The sequence below is a fragment of the Talpa occidentalis genome, unplaced genomic scaffold, assembly GCF_014898055.3.
Source record: "Talpa occidentalis isolate TD23 unplaced genomic scaffold, MPIMG_talOcc4v2.1 talOcc4.2, whole genome shotgun sequence".
Lineage (NCBI taxonomy): Eukaryota > Metazoa > Chordata > Mammalia > Eulipotyphla > Talpidae > Talpa > Talpa occidentalis.
The window spans coordinates 48655086-48682079 of record NW_023602073.1 but is presented as its reverse complement, the minus strand read 5'-3'; the positions used below and the strand labels follow the sequence as shown (position 1 = coordinate 48682079).

General features: G+C 47.0%; 1 protein-coding gene across 1 annotated transcript in view; it reads right to left on the bottom strand.

Annotated features, from left to right (window-relative positions):
- The window catches only part of LOC119251352 (butyrophilin-like protein 2), a 296120-nt gene that overhangs the window by 200037 nt on the left and 69089 nt on the right, over positions 1-26994 (bottom strand). The window contains exons 8-10 of the mRNA XM_054698669.1: positions 10202-10222; positions 10083-10109; positions 8788-8814 (exon numbers count right to left, since the gene is read on the bottom strand). Of these exons, the coding sequence (XP_054554644.1) occupies positions 8788-8814; positions 10083-10109; positions 10202-10222 (75 nt within the window). The remainder of the gene's footprint in view (positions 1-8787; positions 8815-10082; positions 10110-10201; positions 10223-26994) is intronic.

Sequence of the window (26994 nt, the reverse complement as noted above, 5' to 3'; positions counted from 1 at the left end):
CACTTTCTTTTCATCTCCTAGCCCCCACACCCTCTCTCTGCTTATCCTCTTCTCCCTCCCCTCAGAAAAGTGGGTGGGACTGAAGGAGGAGTTAGAGTCCATGTTCCTTTCTCTGTCTAATCTCTCCCAGATTGAAAAGCATCTTGGCTCTTTCACTACCTACACCTAAAAATTTCATTATCTTATCCAAGTCTATGACCTTACAAGTCATGATTACATGTTATCTTCTCTTCCACCCTGACCTCTAATAAAAGGGAATGTGTTTTAGGTCTGCCCAAAACCATACAGATCAGGTCCATTTGACTGACACAACCAGGCCCCCAGGCTCTGAAGCAGTTCCCAGCCCAGAGCCAGGGTGGGACTACCAGACTGACAGAGACATGGCGGCCCGGGGCTGGGGTTCACCGAGACAGTTTTATTACCTGTCCCCTAGCTGGTCTCCAACCAGCAGCGCCTAAACCTATAAGCTTTGCTAAACTCAGAAAGATTACCCAGTCTGCCTCAAAAAACCCTGCTGCCCTCCTTAGCTGATGCCTGACGGAAGCGCTCCAGCGGTATACCAGGCTTGACCCTGACTTGCTTGGAGGCACCACAGTTCTGGCTACCCATTTTATATCTCAGTCAGCCCCAGACATTAAAAAAAAACAGCTTAAAAAGGCTGAGGACAGTCCTGAAACCCTATCCGGGATCTGCTGAATATGGCCTTTACAATATTTAACAACCGGGAGGAATAGGACAGCGCAGAGAGGGAACTCCATAGTCGCCAGAAGGCTGAGCTTCAAGCTCAGGCCCTAGTAGCTGCCTTGAGACCACCAGGCCCTGCTCCTCCGATGACTGCAACACCTGCCACCCGACAGAGGACAACAATGGGCCCATGGGCCCCAACAGACCGCTGCTGGGAGCCTGCTTCAAGTATGGCCTGGAGGGCCACTGGTCCAAACATTGCCTCAGCCCCCGCCCTCAGCCAGGACCATCTGGGGTCACTGGAAAAGTGACTGTCCCTCCACGCCTGGCAGTGATGGGCCTGGCCATGGTGGGCCAGTCCTTCCAGTCCCTGCAACCCTGCAACTGGCGGTCTTGGGTTTGGTGGCTGAGGACTGAAGAGGCCCAGACTCATTGACTCCAATAATCTTTTGTTAGGGGAAAAGGATGTCCTAAAGCTAATTCCATACAGGCTTTGTGGACTCCACCCCCACTACAGACCAAAGCCAAAAGACACTGTGAACTACAAATCCCATCACCACCAAAGGGAAGGTTGCTGGAACCTGAGGGTGGGGTTAAGCAGCCAGGTTTGGTATGAAACCAGACACATGGGCTTTGAGGGATTCCATTTTTGGCTCTCTTCCATCTTGCAGCGTGCGGCCAGCTCTGAGAGTGCCTTTGGGTTTTCAGGCCAGCGGATCCGGTAGGACGCATTAAAGACTTTATTTCCCTATTTTCTCCCTGAGTTGTTCATTTCCTCAATTCCCTTTCTCTTGTAAATAAACCTTTTATTAACCTTTTGTGTGTGCCTGCAGTGGAGCATTAATAAGTCCCTTTTAAGTGCGCGGGTGAGGACCCATAGCCAGGCAACCCGTTTTATATCAGGGCTGCTCCGTAACACTTTGAGGAGGCCAGGGTAATGGTCAAGGTAGCAAGTAAGTACATCTCCTTTCTGGTTGACACGGGGACTATCTTCTCTGTCCTCCCCTCCTATTCTGGTCAAGTTTATCCTTCTCAGGCCTCGGTTACGGGGTTGACGGCCTTCCTTCTCAGCCCAGGACCACTGGTCCACTCTTTCCTGTCATGCCTTCTTGCCCCACACCACTCCTGGGTCGCGACCTCCTACTCCATCTGGATCTGAGTCTCAGCTGTCTCCCGCTAGACCTGACTCTCCAGAGCCACCGGTTCTTACGCCCCAGGTAGTAAAGTGTGTAGGTTGCAAGAAGCAGATAGAGAGGCTCTCTAGCTCCCCTTAAGAGAGACTCAGGGGGGGCCTCCCCGGTGGCGCAGCGGTTGAGCGCTGGGTTGCGAAGCTGCCTGAAGGCTCTGCAGCCCCGGTTCGATCCCGGGCTGTTCCCCGGCCACCAGAGGAGGGTCCCACATGGCGTGCAGACCTCTCCTGCTGCCCGCTGCTCCCCTCAGCAGTGTACTTCGGTCCTTCTGCCTGCTCTGCTCCCCGCTCTGGCTCTGGTGAATTCTCTCACCCTCCGGCACTTCTGATTATACCCAGCGCTTGTATAAATAAATAAATCTTTAAAAAAAAAAAGAGAGAGAGAGAGACTCGAGGACCAGTATATTAGAATCCAAACGGAACTCTCTGAGGTGGACAGATACTGGGAGCCATGCTACTCATGTCATGTGACAAAGGTCCAGGCATGGGGCAGATTCCTGAAAAGTCAGGAATCTCGTTAGCTGACTCCTGTTAGATTCTCCTCATTTGTTTATGGTTAGTTTCTACCATTGTTAAAATATGCATTTAAAAGTAAAACAGCAAATACTGTTTAATCAATTACTGAGTAAACAAATTGATGGCAAATGGCACTGCATGATACAAATGTTACATTTTTTATAAAATTTGTAGTTTTCTGCCAAAAGGCAGCAATTCAACATTAGGCCTTATATTAACAAGTGAAAAAACTTCTGGGAACAAAAGGCCAAGTCTTTAATATGGATATGTGGGCTTTTGAGGCAAGGGCTAATTGGAGAAGGAAATTCTCTTACTTTAAATATAGCAGTTGGGTGGCAGACTCAAGCCATGCTCCAAGTATAAGAAAATCCCTGATAAGCCAGGAGATGCCATAGCCGGCTCCTGCTAAATTCTTCCTGTTTATTTGGGGTTATTTCCCCTGGAGGTGACAATTGGCATGGTAGCTGTTAGAGTATGCATGAAGAATAAGTCAACAGCAATTTTGTGACTGGTGAGCTAGTAACCACGGCAGCACAAATAATGCACTCAGAAAATAGTCAATGTTATTGTAACAGGGTGGTCCCCAGAAAGGGGGAGGTTCCAGGTTCCCTGCCCCACCCAAAGGGAGGGTGGAGCTGAGCAGAGAGAGAAGAAGCTGCAGAGGAGACTGAGGAAGGGAGGAAGCAGTATGGAGCCAGGAGGAGACCTGGAGGAGGCACATGGAGCCGAGAGACACGTGAAGAAACTGTGCTTGCCTTTTAGTGATGGACTGGGTGACACAGATGTGGGTGAGAGATCCATGGATCCATGGGAAGGTGACAGTGGCAGTTTTTGTCTTGATTTTGATTTTTCTCTTTTCCCTCCAGACTTGTTTGGTTTTTTTCTGACGCTTTTCTGTGGGTCCCCACTGGAAGATGATTTGGACTTGGGGCAGGCTTTGGGGCCTTGCTCTGGGCCAATCCCATTTGGATGGAGTTTTACACACAAGGGAACAGGTAACTTTGGGTGCTTGATTTAGAAATTACATTCTTTGCCTTTCCTGTATTGTTTCTTAGTTGTATTAAAGTTCCTTCCCATTAAAGTATCATATGTTTTGTGTTGATGTGGCGGCTGGCAGAACCCATTTAGAATAGGCAGGTTTGTGGGGTCTGGGGTGCCCCTCTCCCTGCCCTGTAACAGATATGGTGCCCAACCTGGGGCCCCTCTCCCTGCCTGTAACATTACAACTACTGATATGTAACGTATTAACCATTGTTGAGAACCAACAGCTATAACCATCTTAGGCCCTGCCTCTGATAAAATAGTTGTAGTTCCTTACAACTACAAACAACAATCAGCAATCTTACAGAAAAAGAAATTTTCCTTTGATCTTAAAATTAGATATGGAGACTAGGCTGACTAGATAAGTAGAGGAGTAATAGGTAGAAAAACTCTTCTGTTAGATTAGGAAAATGCCTCCCTCAATTGAGAGCTTGGGGCTAAGGAAGAGTCAATGCATCTTCCTTCCCCCAGGTAACTTCCTGTGCTTTGTTTCCCTTAGCCCTTAGTTGATCCTTCACTATGGTAAACATAGAAGTGTTAGTTGCAGTCACATAAGCTTTTTGGTGGTAATAAAATGACTGGTTGTTTAAAGTAAATGACTATTCTAAGAACACTTCTGTTTAGCAACTGTGCCTTTTTTAAATCGAAAAATAATAAATGTCACGACCTCTGCAGGAGGGCAAATAGACCCTTGGCTGTTCTTGAGAAAGATGTGATGACTGTTATCTTCCTGCCCTAATGCACATGCTTATGCACTCTTCTGGTTTGCTTGAAATGTATAAATAAAAGGCTGCTGAAACCCTCAGCAGGATGATGTCTGCACCTGATCAATGAAAGGTTTGGCACGGTAAAGAAAAGGAGGGCCAGGCTAAATTTCTCAAAGAAAGGGAAAATTTATTGCGCCCCGGGCAGACCTCATGAAGCCAGGTGGGGGTCAGTGAAGCCGCGCCCGTTGTGAGGAGAGATGTCCCTTTTATGGGGTGAGGAGAGTTTAGGCAGGAAAACTGGGTTGGCAGGGGGGAAACAGATTTATGTGAAACAAAGTTGTTTTGGGGGGAGCCGAGTTGTTTTCTCCTGTTTATGGCTTCAGTTTAGGTTTGATGGTATCAGGGGTCCTGGTGTCAGGGTCATCTTGTCTTTTTCTATGTGGGCTTCCTCATTCCTGGCCCCTGCATTGACCTTTCATTCCAGCCTTTTGTTGATAAGAAAAGGGGAGACAGTTCCTTCTTTGGCTACTTCCTGCTGGAAAGGGGCGAAGACCAAGGGGTGGCTCAGGCCTGGTTATGAGGGTTTTCTGCAGGGATGCGAGAATGTGGGTGGAGAAGGAGTTGGTTAAAGGTTGTATGAGACATTTTCTGAATGCAAGTCTGTATGAATTTTAGGAGGCAAGGAGCAAAAAGAAAAAATTAGGTTATCATTAATATCACTCTAAGAGTGGGCGGAGCCATAACACTAAAGGGTTTTGAAACGATGTTGTTGCAGAAATAAATTCTAGACTCTTACCCAGGCAAGGGAAGAACAAGCGGTACTTCAGGAATGGTGAGGTCAGGAGCAGCTTTATTACTCATGCATGAGGTCCCAGACCTGGGTAGCCCCTAGAGGTCTGAGCACAGGTCTAGAGACAAAGAGTTTCTTTTATACACAACCATTTTCATTGATTACATCGGTTAGTTAGCATACAAATTCTTGATACAGGAAAAGGGGAGGATGCAGATCTTTGAGAATGACCCAGGAGAACAACCAGCCTAGAAGGCTGCCAGGCCTTGTTTAGATATGCTTATTAAGGAAGCATACTTGTCTTGTACTTATATTTCCTTGTCTATGGCTCTTGAACAGGGAAAGAGTTCCTTTTCCTTAAGAATTTCCTTTTCCTTAAGAGTTCCCTTTCAATGTCAGTGCAGAGTTGGAGCCCCTGATTAGAGGCCCTATGTGTGGTAATACCTTTCACAAGGCTGTGCCGATCTGGAATTGCAGGCATAGACAGAAGAACAGGAAGTGGCTTTAAGAGATGGGATTAGAAACAGGAGGGAGAGTCAGAGGACCTCTACTTTGTAGGCTGAGTGGAACCTGGACCAGGGGCGCAGTGATGCGTACCCGAGTTGGGCCCAAGCACTCACATACATACTGCTTGTCCACAGGGACCCTGTTGCTCAGGAATGGCTTTCCAGGTCTTGGAGAGCTAAGGCTCATCTCAGAGATCTTTGCCTGGATAAAACAGAGAAAACAGGGTGTAGAAACAAAGAAAATCATGATCATGATCACCGGGCCTACTAGGGGCAGGATCCATGGCAGTAAGGGAGAGCTGGCCCAAGTTTGGATGTCCTGGCCCCAGCTTCAGCTAACGAAGCATCGGTCAGAGGGGGTTTTGCTGGTCAGATGAGCAAGTCCATGAATGTGTTGTAGGAGGTGGAGACACCTGAGTACATATGATTTCTCACTAAAATCTCTCTCAGACCTTCGACACTTTCTTTTGCTTTCTTCCCTTCTGATACCATTTCATTTTACTCATCCTACTTTAACTTATCTTAAGGACCTTCAGAATATCCATCTTTAATACATTTTTTTAAACACACATACATATCTCACCTCACTTGCATTTACTAGACTTAGTAAAACCTTAGTGTTATAAGGAAATTTAGCACCATTTAAACAATGATGAAAAAACACAAATTTAAGATGGATATCCATTGTAGCTTTTTGTTCCTGTACCCAGTGATTTAATTGGCAGAGAATGGTGTCCAAAGCCTGTATCTATTGGGTGATATTAATGCTTTCAATTTGGCTAAACCCCTGTGGGGTTTGAATTGGGGGAGGAGGAGGGGTGGGTGGCCGTCTGAAGAGAATTTTTAAAAGGAGAAATTCCAGCTGGGCTGACACTGTGTCAGACTCCCAAGCCGTAAAACTTTCCAGGTGATATTGGATCCTATGTGTGCTCACTGAAGAACTGAGATTGATCATAGCCTAGGGCTTACTGGAGTAGGAAGGTGTGTGGATTTTTAAGCTGAGCAAGTCCGTGGTGGAGTAGGCCTGGTCTGTGAATACCCTCTGTCTGCTGCGAGCCAGCCACAGCAGTCTGGGTGTCAGGGGTTCCTGAAGGATGGGACGGGGATGGAGTTGGCACAAATGTAGAGAATTGAGGGAAGGGAAATTGAGGAGATGCAAACACTTGGTCAGGGTGCAGGCATCTTCCTGCTGATGGTCTCAGCAGCCTTTTATTTATACATTAGAAGCAAACCATGAGAGTGCATAAGCATATGTATTAGAGCAGGAAGATAACAATCATTACATCTTCCTCTAGAACAGCCAGGGGTTTATTTGCCCTTCAGCAGAGGTTGTAACATTCTTTATTTTGAAGAAGGCACAGTTGCTAAACAAAAGTGTTCTTAGAATAGTCATTTATCTTAAACAATCATTTTATTGCTAGCAAAAACTTATGTGACTGAAACTAACATTTCTATGTTTACTATGGTGAGAAATTAACTAAGGGCTAGGGGGAAACAAAGGACAGGAAGTTACGGGGGGTGGGTTGTGAGAGGCAATGCAATTAGATGGTCACCTCAATAATGGTTTTTAGGGCCTCCCCGGTGGCGCAGCAGTTGAGAGCTGGGTTGCGAAGCTGCCCACAGCCTCTGCAGTGCTGGTTTGATCCCCGGCTGCTCCCCGGCCACCAGAGGAGGGTCCCACATGGTGCGCAGACCTCTCCTGCTGCCTGCTGCTCCCCTCAGCAGTGTACTTCAGTCCTTCTGCCTGTTCTGCTCCCCGCTCTGGCTCTGGTGAATTCTCTCACCCTCCCGTGCTTCTGACTGTACCCAGTGCTTGTATAAATAAATAAATGAATGAATAGATGAATAAATAAATAAATAAATCTTTAAAAAAATAATAATAATGTTTTTTAAAGTGTAACTTTATCTGAAATACTTCAAAAGGCCCACTGCGTTTCATTCCCAAGCCTTGCACAATGTCTGCACAGCACAGATTCAAACTGGTGACTGTGCCCAAAACCTCTAGAAGGCTCTTCTCCCACACACCCCTCTCCTTCCTTCTCCTCTCTATCTCCATCCAGACTCTTCTTTCAAATTTCCCCCCTGTTCTTTGGAAATGGACTATAACCATTTTAGGTTTGTTCTTTTCCAGTCTACATAGTTACTTCTTAAAAAAAAAAAATACTACTTAATATAAACCATTAGACTGTCAAACAGAATTCTCCTAAAAAAAGATGATATGTTAATGAAATCCTCTGAGGAGATAAGAGTATATATACCTATACCTTTTTCTTCTCAATTGCAAGATATATATTCAGCTAGAATTTGTTTTGGGTCACCAAGGAGCAAAGCAAGTGCTACAAATATATAAAATAAAAAAGAAACAAACTTCATCTTTAAAAAAAAAAAAAATGATGGTTCTGGGCCTCCCCAGTGGCGCAGTGGTTGAGCGCTGGGTTGCAAAGCTGCCCGCAGTCTCTGCAGCACCGGTTTGATCCCCAGCCACCCAGCGAGGATCCCACATGACTCACAGACCTCTCTGGCTGTGCCCACTGCTCCCCTCAGCAGTGTACTTTGTCAGTCTGCCTGCTCTGCTCCCCGCTCTGGCTCTTGTGAATTCTCTCACCCTCCCATGCTTCTGAATGTACCCAGTACTTGTACAAATAAATAAATAAATCTTTAAAAAAAAAAAAAAAGATGATGGTTCTGAAAAATCATACATTGTTTATCTTGTTACAAAGACACAGAAAAATACACACACAAAAGATTTTACATGTAATTTCAGACTTTTCACAGGCCCCTGCCCAAGAGTCATAAACACCCCAGAAGTTCTGACCAGACTCAGACACCTGCTCTAAACAACTGATTCCTCAGCAACAACAAGAGATTAGAAGAAAAATTCAGCTTGGACATGAATCAGAGCATGCATGTGAAGACAGAGAATCAAGAGGAAACAGGAAACAAAAACTAGATCCAAAATAGGACTGGGATTTTGGATCCAGAAGGATCCAAAACCCAAAACCCCTTAGCAAGACCTGACTCTGAAATAGGAATATGGAATTTGCGAGACATCAGCAAATCCTGAACCACACACTTGTCTCCATGCAGCCTCTCCTCACACTGACCCCCACTTCCTCACCCACAAGGACAGGTGACAAAGGGTTTAGAGGGTGTCCTTTCCCCACATGACCTGCAGGGAGGACAGGGTAGGTGGAGGCAGGTCTGTGCTCATAAGGGGGTCCCTGCAGTTCTCAGATGGAGGCTCCAGACTGAAGGAAGACCAGGGACCCCAGGTTCTTCCTGGCAGGGGTCCCTGATAGAGGAGAGGCAGAGGGGAGTCTGGGAGGAGGTGCCAGGACTCTCAGGGCCACTTACCTGCATACAGCTGGGCCTTCCTCCAGGCTGAAAGTGAACACATAGGTAAGACCTCAGTATAACAAACTGCTCTTGTGATCCACGGGCCCTGGTCTCCCGCTGCTCTGGAGGTGAGACTTTCTAGGGGGTGGAGGGGAGCAGCTGGAGAGGTCATGACCTCCTGCCCCATGTAGACAGCAGGGGTTGGGGAAATCCCCTGGCTCAGGTCAGGAGCCCATAGGACAGACTGACCCAGTCCTGCCTGCTGCTGCCCAGGGACTTTGGATAAGTCACTGAGCAGCCCTGGGCTTCAAAGACTTCAAAACTCTTGCATCACCTGCTACTCAGTGTGCTACACAGGATCAAAAACAGTATATGGGAAGATATTTTTAACATACATATTATTCCATAATTATTCCATTCAGTATTTCCTTGGAAATTAATGGGAAGATGAAATAAAAATACAACATGGACATCACACCAGCTCCAGAGTAGAAATGGCCCATCTTCCTCCAGTGCAGTATTTCTAGTGATAAAAACTCTCTGAGAGGGCCTCTCCAGTGGTGCAATGGTTGAGTGCTGGGTTGCGAAGCTGCATGCAGCCTCTGCAGCGCCGGTTCCATCCCCAGCCACTGGGCGAGGCCCCCACATGGCGTGCAGACCTCTCCTGCTGACTGCTGCTCCCCTCAGCAGTGTATTTTGTCAGTCTGCCTGTTCTGTTCCCCGCTCTAGCTCCGGTGAATTCTCTCGCCCTCCCAGGATTCTGACTGTACCCAGTGTCTGTATAAATAAATAAATAATTCTTTAAAAAAAAAAAAAAAAAGAAATAAAAAGTCCCCCCACTCCCTCCCATGCAAGATCACCCCATCCTCTCCCAGCACTACTCATCAGCATCTTCAGGAGTAGAGAAAACAGACTTTTCTTGGGGTTGTCTGGGAAGAAAGGGCAGGAGGAGGTCACTCTCCTAAACTTCAAGAGTCCATTTACTTATAAAATCCCTGAGCAGCTGCTTTACTTCCAGGTGCTGACCAAAAATGAGATGCATTGATGACTAGAAAGCCAGCACCATGGTGGGAAAGTCAGGGCTGGAATGAGACTAGGATGCAGGAGACTCCAAGGGTCACCACCCACCAGAATCCCAATACTAGGAGGAAAACAGCACCCAGATCTGGAGACCCCATGGATCAGGGTCCTCCCTCCTACCAGCTCCCACTTCCACCCCATGGAAGGATCCACATGTCTGTGCTTAGACAGCCAAGGGGAGGGACACCTGAGCACAAGGGACAGGGACCCAGGACATGTGGAGCATCACTCACCAGCCAGGTAAGCTGCCTTCCTCTGGCCTGAAAGACAACACAGGACACAGGTGAGCAAAGAACCAGAATGTCTCCTATGAAGGGGACACAGAGAGTTCAAGAGGGAGAGCAGAGCTTACCTAGAATTGCCTGGAGTTCATCTGAAAGAGAATGAAAAATATAAGCATAAACTGTCCTTAATAACAAAATTTGTTCCTCTCAGAGTGCTAGAAGTTTCACCTTCAGACCAACAAGAGCCTCCAAGCTCCATTGTCCCACCCTGGGACTCAGCACCTGCTCTGATCTCAATGCAGAGGGGCCCTGGGCTCTGGCTGTGGTGTCAGCTTGTCCCTCTCAGCACCCACCACCACATTCACCAGCCTGGCCCCTGTCCTACCTTACCTTTGTCCTTCAGGGCCTCCACCTTTGTCTGTCTGTCCACCTCCTTAGCCTGATATAGATTCCTCTGTTCCTGAAGCTCCGTCATCTGTGTGGAATGTTCTCTCCAGGTGTAGCGGGCAGTTCCCAGGAGCAGGATCAGAAGCAAGGTCAGTTTCTCCAGGAAAATTGGCTTCCAGGGAGAGACCCGGGGGAAGAAGGGCTCTGCATACAGAAACCCCACAGACACCCCATCAGGACACAGCCCAGGACACCCAGGCACAACTCACTTGAGGGTGCCGGCCCCTCCCTCTGCAGGGAGTAGGGAGGGGGGAGCAGCGCTGACCTGGGATGATAATGGCCATGGCCTTCTCCTGGCGGAGGACAGGGTTGAGGATGGAGCAGGTCACACTCCCCGCAGAGCTGTCTCTCACCACCAGAGTGGCCTCCACTCTGAACAGCCCCTCAGTGTCCTGGGCCTGGACCTTGGAGAACTCCAGGAACTGCTCCCCATGGGTGTCTCTCCACTGTACCTGGGGCTCTGGGAACTAGCCTGAGGTCGTGCATACCACAGGCACCCCGTCTTCCTCTGGCCCCATGATGTGCACTTGAGGGGCAGAGCCCACACCTGAGGTAAGGTGAGAGCCAGGTGGGGCAGGGCCCACCTGTGCACACCTCTAGGAGAGGCTGACAAAGTGCACTATGAGAGGTCCAGGAGCCCCCAAGCCCTGGGGAAGCAAGATGATGACCTGACATGTTTCCTCTACATTTCTACCTATTATTTTTATAATTATATAAACATGTTCAAATCTTCATAGAATTCTTTACTTCTTAGAAGAGTACAACTTATAATCCATAAACAGCTGTATTATCTTATTTCTCACCAACATCTCAACCTCCATCCAGCATCTTCTCCTTCTAGTCCATTCTGTTCTGGGTGATTCAACAAAAGTCTCCCATTTGCCAACCCTAGTCTCCACAGTCCTTTCACCTAGTCTCCCTTCAGTCAGGACACTCCTGGTCTGACCTTGAAACCACCTCCATCTTGGATTGGTCACTTCCCTCTGAGGGCGGCTTGTTGTAACTTGGACCCCCTGCTGAGCCCCTTTCCTGACTTTTCTCCCTGCACCTGCTCCTTGATGGCAGCACAGTCCCAGAGTTCAGTCCTTGAAGCCCCGTCTTATCTCACACCCTCTCCCAGGGCTGCTTCTCCCTCAGCTCCTGTGTCTCCTCACACATCGCTTCCAGATATCACCTCACCAGCCACCCCACCTCCCTCCCTGATAGCCCCATCCCCTGGGTTACATCTGACAGAATTCTCCACATTCTCTTCCCACCTGAAATTCTACACCTGAACTCATGCTGTTGTCTCATCTGAGATAAATTAGTAATAAAAATTGTTCCTAATTCTTCACCCTTCTTCATATCAGGCTCACCATCTGCCATGTACATTTTACTCACACTCTGACTCTGGGTTCAGTTGTGTGACTTAAGTGTCCAATGAGAGATCAGCTCATGTGACTCAGCAGGGAGTTAAAGTGCTGGCCCCTTGGGTCTTCCCTCTGCTGTCTCCATGGAAGGACATTATAGCTCAGGTAGAGCAGGGCCAGTTACCAGCCTTTCCCCCTGAAGCTCCTACCTCAGCCAGGAGCCAGTGACCGTTCATGTAACAAGCCCAGCCAAGGTCCACTTGGTGACATTTTCATCTGACCAAAAAAGGTAGCTGTAAGTTCAGTGGAGAGTAGTCAAGTCCATCCCAGGTTAGCTGACTTCCCCACAAGCCCATGTAAATACAAGTCCATTACTACAGGCCCCTGAGAGATTTTTTCTGTGGCTCTTTGCTACACAGCAGCATTATGGTGACAGGGAACTGATACACATTATTAATGTTCCTGACATTAATTATCAAACAGATTCTACAAAGCCTCGAAGCCTCTGCAATCCCTTCTTCCACTTTAAATTCTGTGACCCAATTCTTCCCATTCAATTGGGTTATATCTAAACCTCACTGACGGCACCTCCAGTGCAACCACCGCCACTATGTGAACCAGCCCCCCCTCTCCACCCCGTAACTGCAGCCACAACTCCAGATACTGTCCCCGCCCTTGTCTTCCCCACTGCTGCCAGAGTCATCAAGCTAAGCGCTGCTGTGCTGAAAATTTCCAACAGTCCCACATACAAACACCACAACATGCGCACCAGGACTCCTCATCTGTGACTCCTCCCCATCTTCTTCTCTCTGCAGTGCTCACACTTTTACACCTGTGCCCTCAAGGCCCAGCACTCCAAACTAAAGATCTAACTCCTATTACCCACAATCATCAGGCTCTGTGGACTCCATCGTCCTTTCTTCATCTGGTCTGAGGCGCTTTATAGACCCTGTTAGATAAAATGACTTCCCAGCTCAAATATCTACATCGTATGACGGTTTTTATGATTCCTTTGGTGGCATTAATCAGCCACCCTTGACCTCTCTGCCATGTACTCACAACATCTTTTGTGAGAGTATTGTCACCTCACAACACCCTGCTCCTCACTCTCTCCCACCAGCCATGAGGACTCCATGTGAGCAGATCACACACCAAACACACGCTCCACTCCAGTCATTCACACGGGCTGTGCCTCCACGTAGAAATTCCCTTCCCTGTAATGTACAACATGCCTGTAGCTAGCATTGCTGTGTGATGTGTAGGGAAGTTGTTAAAGGACAAACTCCAAAGAATTTTTTTTCACAATGAGGAAATTTTGCCCTTTTTGCTTCTTTTTCTTTCTTTTTCTTAAACCTTTAATAGCAGACAGATATGATTTAACCTATTGTGGCCATCAATTCACTATATGTATAAATCAGTCATTATTCTGTATGCCTCACATTACATATGATACATAGAAATTATCTGTCTATAAACTGTGGAGAAAGGAACACCCACACATCAGATATCTACTCAGCTATGTTCCCACTTCCCTGGAGTCTTTGCTCCGTGGCACCAGCCAGAGCTGCTATTTATTACTGGAACCTCCCCTCAGCCCCAGCCCCACATTGCTCACCCATCTCCCTGCTCCATTTAGCTTCCTGTCTTCATCCTTTCTCACTTCGAAAAGTCATTTATGTCCTGGTTATTTATTACAATTGCTCTCTCTCCCACTACAAATATAAACTCACAGAGTGAAGCACTTTATTATATTTGCTTTTGTATCCAAGTCTTTAGAACAGGGCCAGACATGTAGTAGGTACCCTGTATATTTACATTTAATAAAACATGAATTAATAAGCCTTTTCTTACTCATAAATGAAACGAAAAACCAAATTGCATTGCCCTTATTTTCTCCTCAATTCCAAAACTCCAGGATTCTGAAATATATCACCATGTCACCAACCTGCCACCTGCAGTTCCAAGCTGGCTAGCCCTTGGAAGACTCCATTGCTGAAGAAGCAGGTGTACAGCCCGGTTGTCAGAAGCCTGGACTCTGTGAATGAGCACAGCAGCTTCCCCCTTACTGAGGAATTTCCACACCAGCGAGGTCCGCCCAGTGTACTGGGTCATCAGCTCCTCATGTCGTTCCTGTCCGTCTTGATAGGTGAACACGGGCTCCCAGACATTGGACCGGAAACACCTCAACTCCATGTTCTCTGCCTCATGACTGGGTACAGGGAGCAGGGCAGGGTGGCGTCCTTGCCCAGCTCTGCCACAATGGGGTGTGGGGGTCCAAGCACATGGAAGCTATCTGTGAACACAGACATGGGAGTTAGAAAGGGTGAGAGACACAGTCATATCGGGGAACACACACCATCACTGGGGGAGGCCCAGGCAGGCTGAGGGAGGATGTTTGATGAACAGACAGCTGACCTGAAGGATTAACAGTGACAATTCTGAATTTTGGAAAGATCTTCCAACCACAACTTGTGGTCCAGAAATAATGTCAAAGATGCCCCCTCATTCACTAGTGTAGCTGATAGCAGGATCTTCCATAAAAAACTCTAACTCTATGGTTCTCACCCCTCAGCATCATAATCTCTAGGAGGGCTTGTAACTGTAAAATGCAGCAATCCTATCCCAGGCCTGATGCAGCAGATTGAGATGTGCCCAAGAATGTGCATTTCCAAAGAGTTCTTGGGGGACTAAGAAAGTATCTAAGGAAATTTGTTTCATTGCACAGAGGATCATCAATGTTATAAGTGAACACCCAGAGAACACCAGGCTTGTGACAAAACTGGACACTCTCATACAGCAGTGACCAGGCAGATAGCACCACAAGAGACACAGAGGAGAGTCATGCTTCACTGACCAAGAGTTAAGCAGAGAACTCACCTGGAGGCTGTGGTGAGAATGGGGGAGGTTGCAGCACACACTGTGGTGGTCATTCAACCAGGCATGTGACCCTGGACAGGGAGAGCTTACAGTGAGGAGGCTCACAGCTCTGACTGGGCCCTCCCACCTAACAAGGTCCCCAGTGAAGTTAACAAGGTCCCCAATGAAGGCACAGAGCTGGATACATCCCCATTCCCCCCTCAGGACTGGCCCCAACCTCCTGAATCTCAGGGACAGTATGCACAGGGCAGAGTCTCAGGGTTGAACAGATAGAGGCACTGTCCGGGGTCCCACAAACATGAGCTCACATGCCCCAGGCAGAGCACCCACCTCAGAGGTTGGATGACTACAGGCCCAACAGTCTCTGACTCAGCATCTCAAGTACCAGGTCTCTAGTCCTACATTCAGTTACAAATCTAAACATACAACAGGGTCACCTGATGGAAAGTTAGGAGTAGTTCAAATCTCTAAGTTACCACTACAGATATATTTTTTTTCAAAATTAGGAAATTTAAAGCAGCAAAATAAGCCCCAGAAACTTGAGCTCTCAAGGGAATATGAAATCACAAGATGAGACCAACTCTCCAATACACAACTACAAAGATATGGAAGATCGTATCTTACTATCAGGTAGAGTTCAAATTGCCATAACAAAGAAAGTAAAAGAAATGGAGAAAATACAGAAAATTGAATCAAAAAGAAAAACAAAATTCAGAACAATAAATGAATGACTTGGAAAACAAAAAGAGTGAAAAGAAACAAATTGAAGCCTCAAATTAAAATCACAGAGAAGGGGGCTGTAAAAAGGTCAGGAAAGAAGCTACTCACTTCTGGAGAAACTATTGGAGCAGAATAGACCAAATGGAAGATCAAATCAGTGACCTCATGAAAACAATGAAAAATGGACTGAAATAGAAGAAAAAAAGAGAAAAATGAAGAAAAACTGGAAGAACTAACCAATCTATGAGGAAAGGCAACATAAGCATAATGGGTATTCCTCTATTTGAAGAAAGAGAGAAAAAGAGATTCATTCAAAGAAGCAGTATAACATTACATATATACATACACATACACATAATGAAATAGTACTCAGAATTTTTTAAAGAATTATTTTATTTATGCATACAAGAGCTGGGGTGTAAACCAAAGGTGGGGGGGTGAGGACATTAACATTTATTTATTTTTTATAAGAATTGGGGTATAGGCCAGAGATGAACAGACAGCTGACCTGAAGGATTAACAGTGACAATTCTGAATTTTGGAAAGATCTTCACCAGAGACAGAGTGGGAAGCAGAACAGGCCGACTGACGGAAATACACTGCTGAGGGGAGCAGCAGTCAAGACAAGAGAGCTCTGCTACAAGATATGGATCAACTCTCTGGCCAGGGATCAAACACCTGCTGTAGTGGCTGGTGATAGCTTGATAATACTGAGACTTAACCACTTGCACTACCAGGGAGGCCCACAGACATTTATTTTTTTAATAAGTAAAATCATGCCATTTAAAACAGCATGGATGGGGGCCTCCCTGGAGGCGCAGGGGTTAAGACGAAACCTATGAAGAAATCCGCAGCCACTGCAGTACAAGTTCGATTCCCAGCCGGCCAGGGAGAAACCCACATGGTGGGACAGATCTCTCCTGTCTCGCCCACTGCTCCCCTCAGCAGTGTACTTCGGTCCGTCTGCCTGTTCTATTCCCCACTCTGTCTCTGGTGAATCCTCTCACCCCCCTGTGCATCTCTGGCCTATACCCCAATTCTTATAAAAAATAAATAAATGTTAAAAAAAAAAGACTATTACGTTTGAAAACATTAAAAATAAATAATGGATGGAACTTGAAGACATTATGCTAGGACAAATGAACAAAGGCAATTCCTGAAGAAGGAGCCCCAAAGACCCTGGGCCCCACCCACCCAAGGAACACACAGGAACAGGGAGGGACACACTCACCTTGGGACCCCCCAGGGGGCAGCTGGAGGAGGAACAGCAGGGAGGGGAGAAGGCAGAGCACAGAGCTGGGGCAGGAGCAGGGCGCCATCTCCTCAGGGCTGGGGAGAGACAGGGCAGGAGTCAGCCAGGTCCACACAGGCAGGGCAGCCAGGAGGGGATCAGGGGGGAGCAGGGCCCAGGGATCCCCCACCAGCAGGAGCAGGGCCCTTCCTTGTGACCCCTGAGGCCCAGAGATTAAGGAGGACAGACCTGGCTCTTCTCCGGGCTTCTGAGCCTCTGTGCTGCTAGAGACCATGAGGTTTATTGGAGGAAAACATCCTCCCTTCCCTTCATAAAGTGTGGAACCCATACCCCAGAACTGCTCTTCTCACAGCACCAAGCCCCTCCATTCCCAGCACTGGGTCCTGGGGTACAAACTGCCCTCCTTCCCCATTATGATACCCAGTGACTCTCCAGGATAGAGGCCCAGCTCCAGGCCCCCCATGAAGGACAGGCCAGCACCTGCTTGTGGACCTATCCCCCTCAGTGTGAGCAGTTGTCCCTGAAAAGCCGCAGGACATGCGCCACTGTCCACGAGCATTCAAGGTCCCCCCAGAGGCCCCTGTCCTTCTCTCTCTGCTTTTTAAGCTTACCTGAAGGTCTGTGCCTCCCCAGCTGTAACCTGCCAGGGAAAGGACAAGGTCCTGCTCCAAACACAGCAGGAGCCAGGTCAGATCTCCACTGAGGGCTTCTTCCTCTCCTTTCTAACTCTCAGGGACCTGCCTTGTGGTGAGGGACCCAGTGGGACAGAGCAGCAGAGAAGAGAAATGAGTCCTGCTCAGAAAAAAAACACCCTCAAACCACATACTGGCTGGGGTTGTGGGGAGGCAGGCCATGGACCTGGGAGGCAGATTCTGGGGCTGACTCTGAGGTCATCTCTAGACTCAGCCACTCTCTGTGTGACCATCTTCATCAAGTCACTTAATCTTCCTGCCTCACTTTCCGCATGGGTAAATGGGTCAGTATTAGCATCTCTGAACCAAAGTTGGAACAAGAATTACATGAATTGTATTTGGAGAGTCACTACCTAAAATTCTAGAACAGGGTCCTGCCCCTGGATGTTACAGACACATTATTAAAATAAGTGAAGTACAATCTTGGTGAGGTTCTGCTGGGTCCTCTTAGAGCAGCACCATTTTTCTGCCACCTCCCATCCCACCTCCCCCACTACCTTCTCAACCCTTCTTTACAGTCAGCTGCTCCCCACTTTCTTTTCTTAAAAGAAACATGTCCTTAAAACTGACATACCTGCTTTGAAATGGTGGGGCATCTAGGGCGTCCCTTCGAACTTGAGAAGTTTCAGTGTTTCCCCTAATCTTCTTACTGAATTAGCACCTCCTGTTAGCTGCTCGGGAGCCCTGCTAGGTGCCAAGGGGGTCTCATGGCTCAGAGAAGATGGTTCCAAAGAGAGTAGACAGGCAGAATTCGGCACTCATTCAGGGGTGTCTCACCAGGGGTGGGATCCCTGGGATCCTCCAAATTTTCTCTAAAAAAGGCGATCACCCTTCCCTGGCTCCTACATGATCTGAGAACTTCCTGCTGTTTCAGGAAGAAACAGCATATCAGATGGGTCAGCAGAGGGGAGGGGCCCCCACTGTGAGCACACACTGTGCTCCAGGCTGCTTAGCTTCCAGAGCCAGAACTAGTGGTGAGTATGGGGCCCAGTCAGGGCCCATGCAGGGCTCAGTCTGTGCCAGATGGTGATCACCCCAGTGACCCCAGGTCAGCTGTCACCCCACATGGCAGAGCCTGTGAGGAGCCCCCAGAGGGCCTGTTTTCTTCTGCTTAGAGCAGCTGACCAAGGAGCCACCCCACCCTGGACACCGGGAGTCAGCACTGGGCACCAGGAGTTACCAGGACCTGGTCCTGTCCACACTGTGTGGATGGGGCCTGCGGCTTGTTCAGATGTTAATGTCACCGGAGACCTGATCACAGTGACCAGACCCTGTCCCTCCAGGACACGGAGTCACCAAGAAGGCCCAATTCTGCGTCTCCAAGGAAATCATGGGGCCTGGACCTCCCCTTCCCCCACACTTCCTGTGGTTTCCCCTTCTCAGTGAGGAGCAGCTGTGTGCCCCCAGTTTTCTCTTCCAAAAACTTCAGGGACATCTTCATAGTCCACTCCCCACCCAGTCTACTGCCAATGCATCCAAATGTTCAGTCCATGTCCATGACCAGCACCTATTCTACATCACCCTCATTTACAACCTGGCCCAAAGGTCACCCCACCCCACCTCCAGCTTCACCTCCCCCAGTCCATTTCCTTCCAAGATCATGACCCTCTCCAGTCAGCTCATGTCATTTCCCTGTCTCATCCCTTCAGGGGTCTGCTTAAAGGAGGGGCTCCCAGACCTACCTCTCCCTTTCTGACCCCCTCCCATTGCTCCTCCAGGGACCCCCTCTGGCTCAGGTGACTCCTCCAATTCAGGGAGCTCTCCCAGCCTCAGGCCTCCTCACAGTCCCTGATGCTCCTGCTCCCTCTGTCCCCCAAACCACTGGGAGCCATTCTACTCATGTGGTCTGACAAAGCTCCAGGTATGGTGCAGATTCCTGAAAAGTCAGGAATCTCGTTAGCTGACTCCTAGATTCTCCTCATTTGTTTATGGCTAATTTCTACCATTGTTAAAATATGCATTTTAAAAGTAAACCTACAAATGCTGTTTGATCAATTACTGAATAACCAATTTTATGGCAAATGGCACTGCATGATGCAAATATTACATTTTTTATAAAATTAGTAGTTCTCTGCCAAGTGAAAGGTCCAGGCAGGAGACTGGAATACAAAAGCCTACCAGGAAGCCCACCTGGGGGGCAAGAATGTGGAAACCTGCCTGGAGGACTCAGACAATGAGCCTCCCCCCACCCCTAGTAGTCTCTTCTCAGACAAAGAACGTCTACCTGCCCCAGGAACCTTTTCGTGCCCTACAAACTTCTCGTGCCCTACAAACTTCTCCCGCCATATGAACCCAACTTCCCACCTGATATCTCCTTACCCTATAAAACCCTGCTTTCCCCTAACAATGTGCGTGACTCCACTGACCCCCGCCTTGGGTCTGTGAGGTCTGCCAGGGAGCAATAAATTTTCCCTTCCCCTGAGGAAAACAGGCTCTTTACCGCGCTGTACTTTTCACCAAGTAGGATTGGCGCAGAGCAAGGCCCCAAAGCCTGCCACAAGTCTAAAGCTCCTTCCAGTGGGGACGCACAGAAAAGGACAGAAACAAGCAGACAAGTCTGGGAGGAAAAGAGAAAAATCAAGATAAAAGCTGCCACTGTCACTTCCCCATGGGCCTCTCACCCACATCTGTGTCACCCAGACCATGACCCAAAGGCAAGTGTAGTTTCTTCACATGTCTCTTGGCTCCATGTGCCTCCTCCAGATCTCCTTCTGGCTCCATCCTGTTTCCTTCCTTCCTCAGTCTCCTCTGAAGCTTCTTCTTTCTCTGCTCAGCTCTACCCTCCTTTTGGGTGGGGCAGGGAACCTGGAACCTTCCCCTTTCCTGGGGACCACCCTGTTAGAACACATTCCCCTTCCCTTAAGATGGAAGTGTTGACATCTATTGGCCTCTGAAGACACTTCCCCTTCCCCATCTCTGTGCTAACACTTTCCCCCATCCTTTAATGAAAACCAGCTGGTACCCATCCATCTCCGTGTTGAGCTGGCGCCCACTTGTGTCTGTGTGGACCCCTTCCCCTTCCCCTTCGCGGACCCCTACCCATCTCCCCCTTGTATAAATACCCCTGCCCACTGCCAAGGAGCAGGACGGTGGTCTTTCGGACATGAGTCTGCCGCCCTCCTCATTTGTCGACAAATAAAACCGCTTTCCTTTTCCTCAAACTCGGTTTCCTTTTATTGGCTGAGGGAAACTGAGGCCGGCATTCGGTAACAATTTTGGTGAGCCAGCCAGGAAATGGATGCCACTTCGGCTCTCCCAACCCCAACACTGACTTCCAACAGACAGAGCAGATGATCGCCACAGCACACCAGGGCTGACCTATCAATGCTGGGCTATGCTGTTGGAGAGGGACCTGGGCATCCCGGGTGGCATCCTGACCCTCCTGCTGAGAGGGAGAGCCCTCTCTCCAGGAGGATGAGGGAGAGTCCCAGCAGCTGCCAGAGTTCTTTTTCCTCCAGGGAACTTCCCAAGTCCTCCTCAGGAGAGGCACAGCTCTTCTCTGCACCCTGGATTTACCTTTGAGGAGATGGAAACTGGATGGAAAACCGCGGTCCCCTGGCATTTGGTGTAAGTTCCCCTGGAACGTGCATGCAAGACCTTGGCCTTCACACATTTGGGAGGAATCTGAGTCCCTCGCGGAGGGAGTTCAGTTCTCTTCAGTTTGGGAGGGAGTCTATGAGTCTCCCTCAATTGTGAGCTCTCTTTGGTGTGTTAGGCCTGGTTGAGTGGGAATTGGGAAACATTTGGTGTTTTTTACTTGATGTCTATTTGGTATCTGGTATTTGGAGTTTCCCATTTGTTTTTTTCGAAGCCAGGGATTTAGTTAAACTTACGAGAGGTGCCATATTTGTTTCATCTGAAAGCCCCTTGGGGAAAATATTAACTGAGTGGTCGACCTGTAGCTACAAACCTATGTCTAAGAAGCAGCTCCTATCACGGTTTCCCTGCAGGAGCCCAGGAAAAACGGATAGTGGGGAACAGACTGATGTTCTTTTTAACACAAAAGCCAGGCAATATACTCTCCTTTTCCACATTGGCTGGCTCACCTGTGAGCTCCTTTTATCTATGCTCTTCTAAAATCTTACCCTGACATTCAGTGTCAGTTCAGATGCTTTGGCTTTAGGCAACCTGAGATTACTCTGACTTTTCTAGGACATTGGCAGATGGCTGGAAGGACTGGAATTGTTCCAGTGAGAAAACTGGGCCTGGACCAGGTCTTCTACTTGATGCTGTTTTGGAGTTAGTGGGTCTGGAGTACAGGGTCCTTGGGTTCACTCTGGGAAAGGTGTTACCAGAACTCCTGTTTCAGGGACATGCAGCAAGTTTTCCAGGTGAGGTTCTCCATGAGACAGAGACATTAGTTATATTTAAAGGGCAGGTTTATTAGGGAAAGGGGACAAGAGAGTAAAGGAGACACAAGCGGGCAGGAAGAGCTGCCCCAGAAGGGAGAAGTTTGCTGAGAGAGGCCTGCAAGGTTGCAGGCGGGTGACTTTGAGGAGAGTGGCCTCTACTGAGGGAGGTCAGTGAGGAGAGGCCAGAGAGGGACAGGTCATGGGCAGGCAGGGAGGCTGCTGCCCTGCAGAGGGAGAGGGTTGGTGAAAAGAGGAACCTGCTAAGGCACAGGTAGGCAGGCAGAGTGCTGCCCGGAGCCTGTACAGAGACCACACGGTTATAGTTGTTTTCTGTTTGGGAGGGACTCAGCCCTTGTGAGCCTTTGGGTTAGTTGCTGATTGCTGGAGACCAGCTCTAGCTAGAAGTCGTGTCAGGGTCTCAGAGAGGAGAGGACGGTGTCGGCCAAGTTTTCTCGGAGGACTGAGGGGAAGTGGAGTGGGGTAGGAGTGAGGTAGACACAGACACCTTAGTTCGTGCAAGTGTCTCCTGCTGAGGGTCTCAGCGGGTCTTTATTTATGCCTTAAGGAGAGCGGTGGGATTACATCAGTGTAAGCATTGAAGCAGAGCAAAGACAATCAATACATATTTTCTCATGATCATGTAAAGACTCCCTTGGCCTTACATCTGTAGGCCATTTCTTTGGTAACCTAAGAACAATTAATTTCCTAGGTAGCATGATCAATCATACAAGACAGCACAATATTTGGCAACAATTAAACTTTTCCAATTACAAAAGTGGGTGTAAAATTCCTATTCTAGGGCCTCCCCGGTGGCGCAGCAGTTGAGCACTGGGTTGCAAAGCTGCCTGCAGCCTCTGCAGCGCTGGTTCGATCCCTGGCTGCTCCCCGGCCACCAGAGGAGGGTCCCACATGGCGCGCAGACCTCTCCTGCCGCCCGCTGCTCCCTTCAGCTGTGTACTTCGGTCCTTCTGCCTGCTCTGCTCCCCGCTCTGGCTCTGGTGAATTCTCTCACCCTCCCGCGTTCTGACTATACCCAGTGCTTGTATAAATAAAAATAAATAAATCTTAAAACAAAAAAAACATTTCTGTACATGTCAAAGTTTAAAAAAAAATTCCTATTCTATATTCAATTACTAAAATCAATCTATTTCCTAGCACTCCATTATCTTGGTTAATATATTAATTACTTCAAGGTGGTCTAAAACAGTTCATCAAATCTACGTAAGTTCTACTAAAGTCTAACTCTTAACTAGAAATTCCTAGCCTCCACACGGCCTGTGAACTATTGACCTCATACACCAGGAAATGTATTATTGCCGCAAACAGGTACCCCCCAGGTTAGGCTATGGTTTCCAAGCACAGCTGGTTCAGGGCAGCTTTTTCTCCATAGTTCTCAGGGCCAAAACTAACTAAACCTTTAACAATTTTTACTTCTTTAGTGACAGTTCATGCGTAAGAACAACAAGCCAATTGTCACCTGGGTCCGAATTAGGTTTTCACAGGCCAATTTATAACTAACTTATTTCAGCATTAACCAAGAACAAAGAGGAGAGCATTAGCAGGTATTGCCATGGAGACTCCCTAGTTCAGATCTTCTTTGGGAAGTGCAAGAACTCCCCTCTTCTGGGAAGTACAACTTTCCCTCTTGGGGGAGCACAGGAACTCCCCGCTTCTCGGGAGTCTCCCCCAATGTCCAGACCTTGTCAAGAGACAGCATGGGAGGCGCAGCCTGCTGCAGCTGATTCTGGATAACTATGTAGAATATGAAAGGGACCAGAGATTCTATAATGGGCTCAATCTCCATGAGACACAAGGCAAGCTAGGGTTATTTGGCAGTTTCAGGGACAGTGCAGGAGGGGACCTTTTAATAATTTAGGGAGGCTTCAGAGATAAGGACAAGCGAGGGAATGTAACCAATTCCACTAGGAAAAACAAACATCCCAGGACCACGGACAATATTAATACTGTTAACGATGGTCCTGGTTTTCTTCAGGTGATAAAGGGGGGTGGAGACTAGAGAAATGGAGAGTGGTTTAATTTATGGACAACTTAGAAGGGCAGCTGTTTAACTTCAATGTAGAGATGCTCACCCGGAGGACTAGGCCATAAAGATAAAGTGACAAGCATGACAAATGGGCAAAGGGAAAGCTGTTAGATAAGGAATGTGAAATTCCCCCACTTAGTAAGTGTGAGACCCTCTGGGAGTTAACCAATCAGGGGGAGAGAGAGTAAAATTTAAACATAATGAGGGAGAGAAAGTATATATTGCCAATGTAATATCCCGTACCGGCTCATCTTGGCCCCTCCCAGGTACCTTATACCTGGGAGTCTTTCTTCTTTGTCTCTTTTCTTCCTAAATAAACTCTTCTTTCAAAGACAAGATTTGCCTCTCTGCTTACTTACTCCAACAAGTCTGTGAATTCCTTTCTACGGTTTCGCGAGACAAGAACTTGTGGTAAAGCGGCGGCAGTTGTTACACACGCCGGCATCATCCATATCTTAACCTTTGGGGTCTGCTAGGCTCAATCTCGATATCTTTATACCTGCTTGGGTGTTATGCTTTGTAATCAAGGCATTGGAGTCTGAGGATCTTAGTTTCCATAGCTGTGTCGATGGCTATGCTATTCGCTTCTATCCCCACCTCCAGCTCTTGGCATTTTGTGAGACAGGTTTTTGGTCTTGTGGACACCTCCTTTTCAGTTTTTCTGTTCTCGTCCTCCATCATTCTTACCTTACCTTTTCCCCATTTTATGCAAATAGCTTTGTGAATCTGATCTTTGTGCCTGTGTAAGGAATTCAAGCAAGTATCTGGAATCAGGTCTTGGATAATTTAATTTTTTTTCTGCTTTTCATGTTTTAGTCAGACACCTAACTCAGTATTTACCAGTCACTGTAAAAATTGGATGTAAAGTAAGCTGAAGAGAGTGTTCTCCACTTTAAAGAGGTGTATTTTTCCTCTAAATTCTCAGGCTTCTTCTAATCACATGCTGAGACTTCTGGGATCAGGCTCAGTTGGTTTTGTCAAGATTGCTTTGGACTTTCTAGTTAGCTATAAAGGAAGCTTGCTAGTTGGTTGGAAAATTTCTAAACTTCTTATTGACCATAAAATTTCAGGTTTCTTTAAAAATCTAAGTTTCTTATTTAAAACAATCACTTTACTAATCAAACTACATAGTGGGTTTCTGTAAATAATATTCCTTATCAAATTTCTAGTAAGAATCTAAGAACACATAAACTGCCAAGTAAGATCTTAATCTACCTCTTCTCCTGTCCTTCTCGTGGCCCATGTATATCTCATGGCCCATGTTCTATCTTTCCTAGGACCAGGCCTCATCCATTAGGTCAAACAGAAACCAGGACTTTGTAAAGCAATTTGAGTTTTCTACGCTTGTCTTTAAAAATGGTTCCAATCTTAGGTTCTAGAGGTTTTAAAATGATTAAAATGGGATGTTTATTAGAACATGTAAGGACTTTAACTTCCATCTCTTATTGGAAACCTCCTTGATTAAAAAAAAAAAACAAACTTAGATGGCTATATCAATTTAACTTGAAAACTTAAGTTGTTTTAGAAATTAGTCTATCTTTGTATTGAAAAGGGATATAGGGGCCTCCCCGGTGGCGCAGCGGTTGAGCGCTGGTTGAGAAGCTGCCCACAGCCTCTGCAGCACTGGTTCGATCCCCGGCTGCTCCCTGGCCACCAGAGGAGGGTCCCCCATGGCACGCAGACCTCTCCTGCCGTCCACTGCTCCCCTCAACAGTGTACTTAGGTCCCTCTGCCTGCTCTGCTTCCTGCTCTGGCTCTGGTGAATTCTCTCGCCCTCCGGCACTTCTGACTGTACCCAGTGCTTGAATAAAAATAAATAAATAAATAAATAAATAAATAAATAAATCTAAAAAAAAAAAAGAAAGAAAAGGGACATAGTTTTGGTGAAATTATCCACCCATCCAAAATCTCTTCTAGGAATTTAAAGAAAAATGTGGCCTTAGAAAACTGATAAGGAATTTTCTGCCCCACTTTCTTTAGAACCTAAGGGGCATTCTTACAAACATAACTTGAGAAATGTTTTCTTAACTGAAGGAGTTAGTTAAAAAGGATATTAAAAAGTAAATTAATAATTGTTGTCAGTGTTGTCAGAAATATTGGTAAAATAACTATCTCTAAAAATTAGTTGCAAATGGCCAAAGTTCTAAATGAAAGAGATCTCTGTGTCTGTCTCTTTGCCTTTGTGTTTTTTGTCTCTCGAGGGTTGCTGTGTTAAAAATCATTATAAATGGTGCCTATATAAATTCTAATAGAAAAGAACCCAAATTTTAAGATTGTGATCTAAAATTTTTGGTAAACAAAAACTAGTTCAAAATGTAATGGTTTAATTAAAGCATGCATGTCTTAGATTTATAATGTTGGGAGTTAAAAGTTTTATTGTATGTTAAATGTGTTTAAAAAAAGGTTGGAGTGGTCAAAAAAAAAAAAAGTTTTTGACCTGGTCTATGTTAACAGAGATAAGTATGGTTTTGTGTATACCTGGACTTCTTTTGATAAAATTCTCTTCTAAAAAGACTAACCCACTATTTTCTTTACCTTGAAAGAAGTAACTGTTATAGGACAGCCCTGATATTAAACGGGTTACCTGGCTGTGGGTCCTCACCCGCACACTTAAAAGGGACTTATTAATACTCCACTGCAGGCACACACAAAAGATTAATAAAAGGTTTATTTACAAGGGAAGGGGAAATGAGGAAATGTACAACTCAGGGAGAAAATAGGGAAACAAAGTCTTAAATGCGTCCTACCAGATCCACCGACCTGGAATGCCAATGGCACTCCAAGAGCTGGCCTAGCACCGCAAGCTGGCGGAGAGCCAAAAGGGAACACCCCAAAGCCCACATGTCTGGTTTTATACCAAACCTGGCTGCTTAACTCCACCCTCAGGTTCCAGCAATCTTCCCTTTGGTGGTGATGGGATTTGTCTTTCCCAATGTCCTGATGGCTTTGGTCTAGAGTGTGGTTGGAGTCCACAAAGCTTGTATGGAATTAGCTTTGGACATCCTTTTCCCCCTAACATACCCTTGTTCCCCAGGTAAGCACCTTAAATGATTTTTCCTTCCCTCGTCCTAGCCAAGGAAAAAAGAAAAACCTCTGGTATATAAAATTGTTTAATTTATAACTCTGCAATTTGAACTTTCTATCCTAAGAAAAACTAGAGCTACAATTGGTATCTCTATCTAAAATCT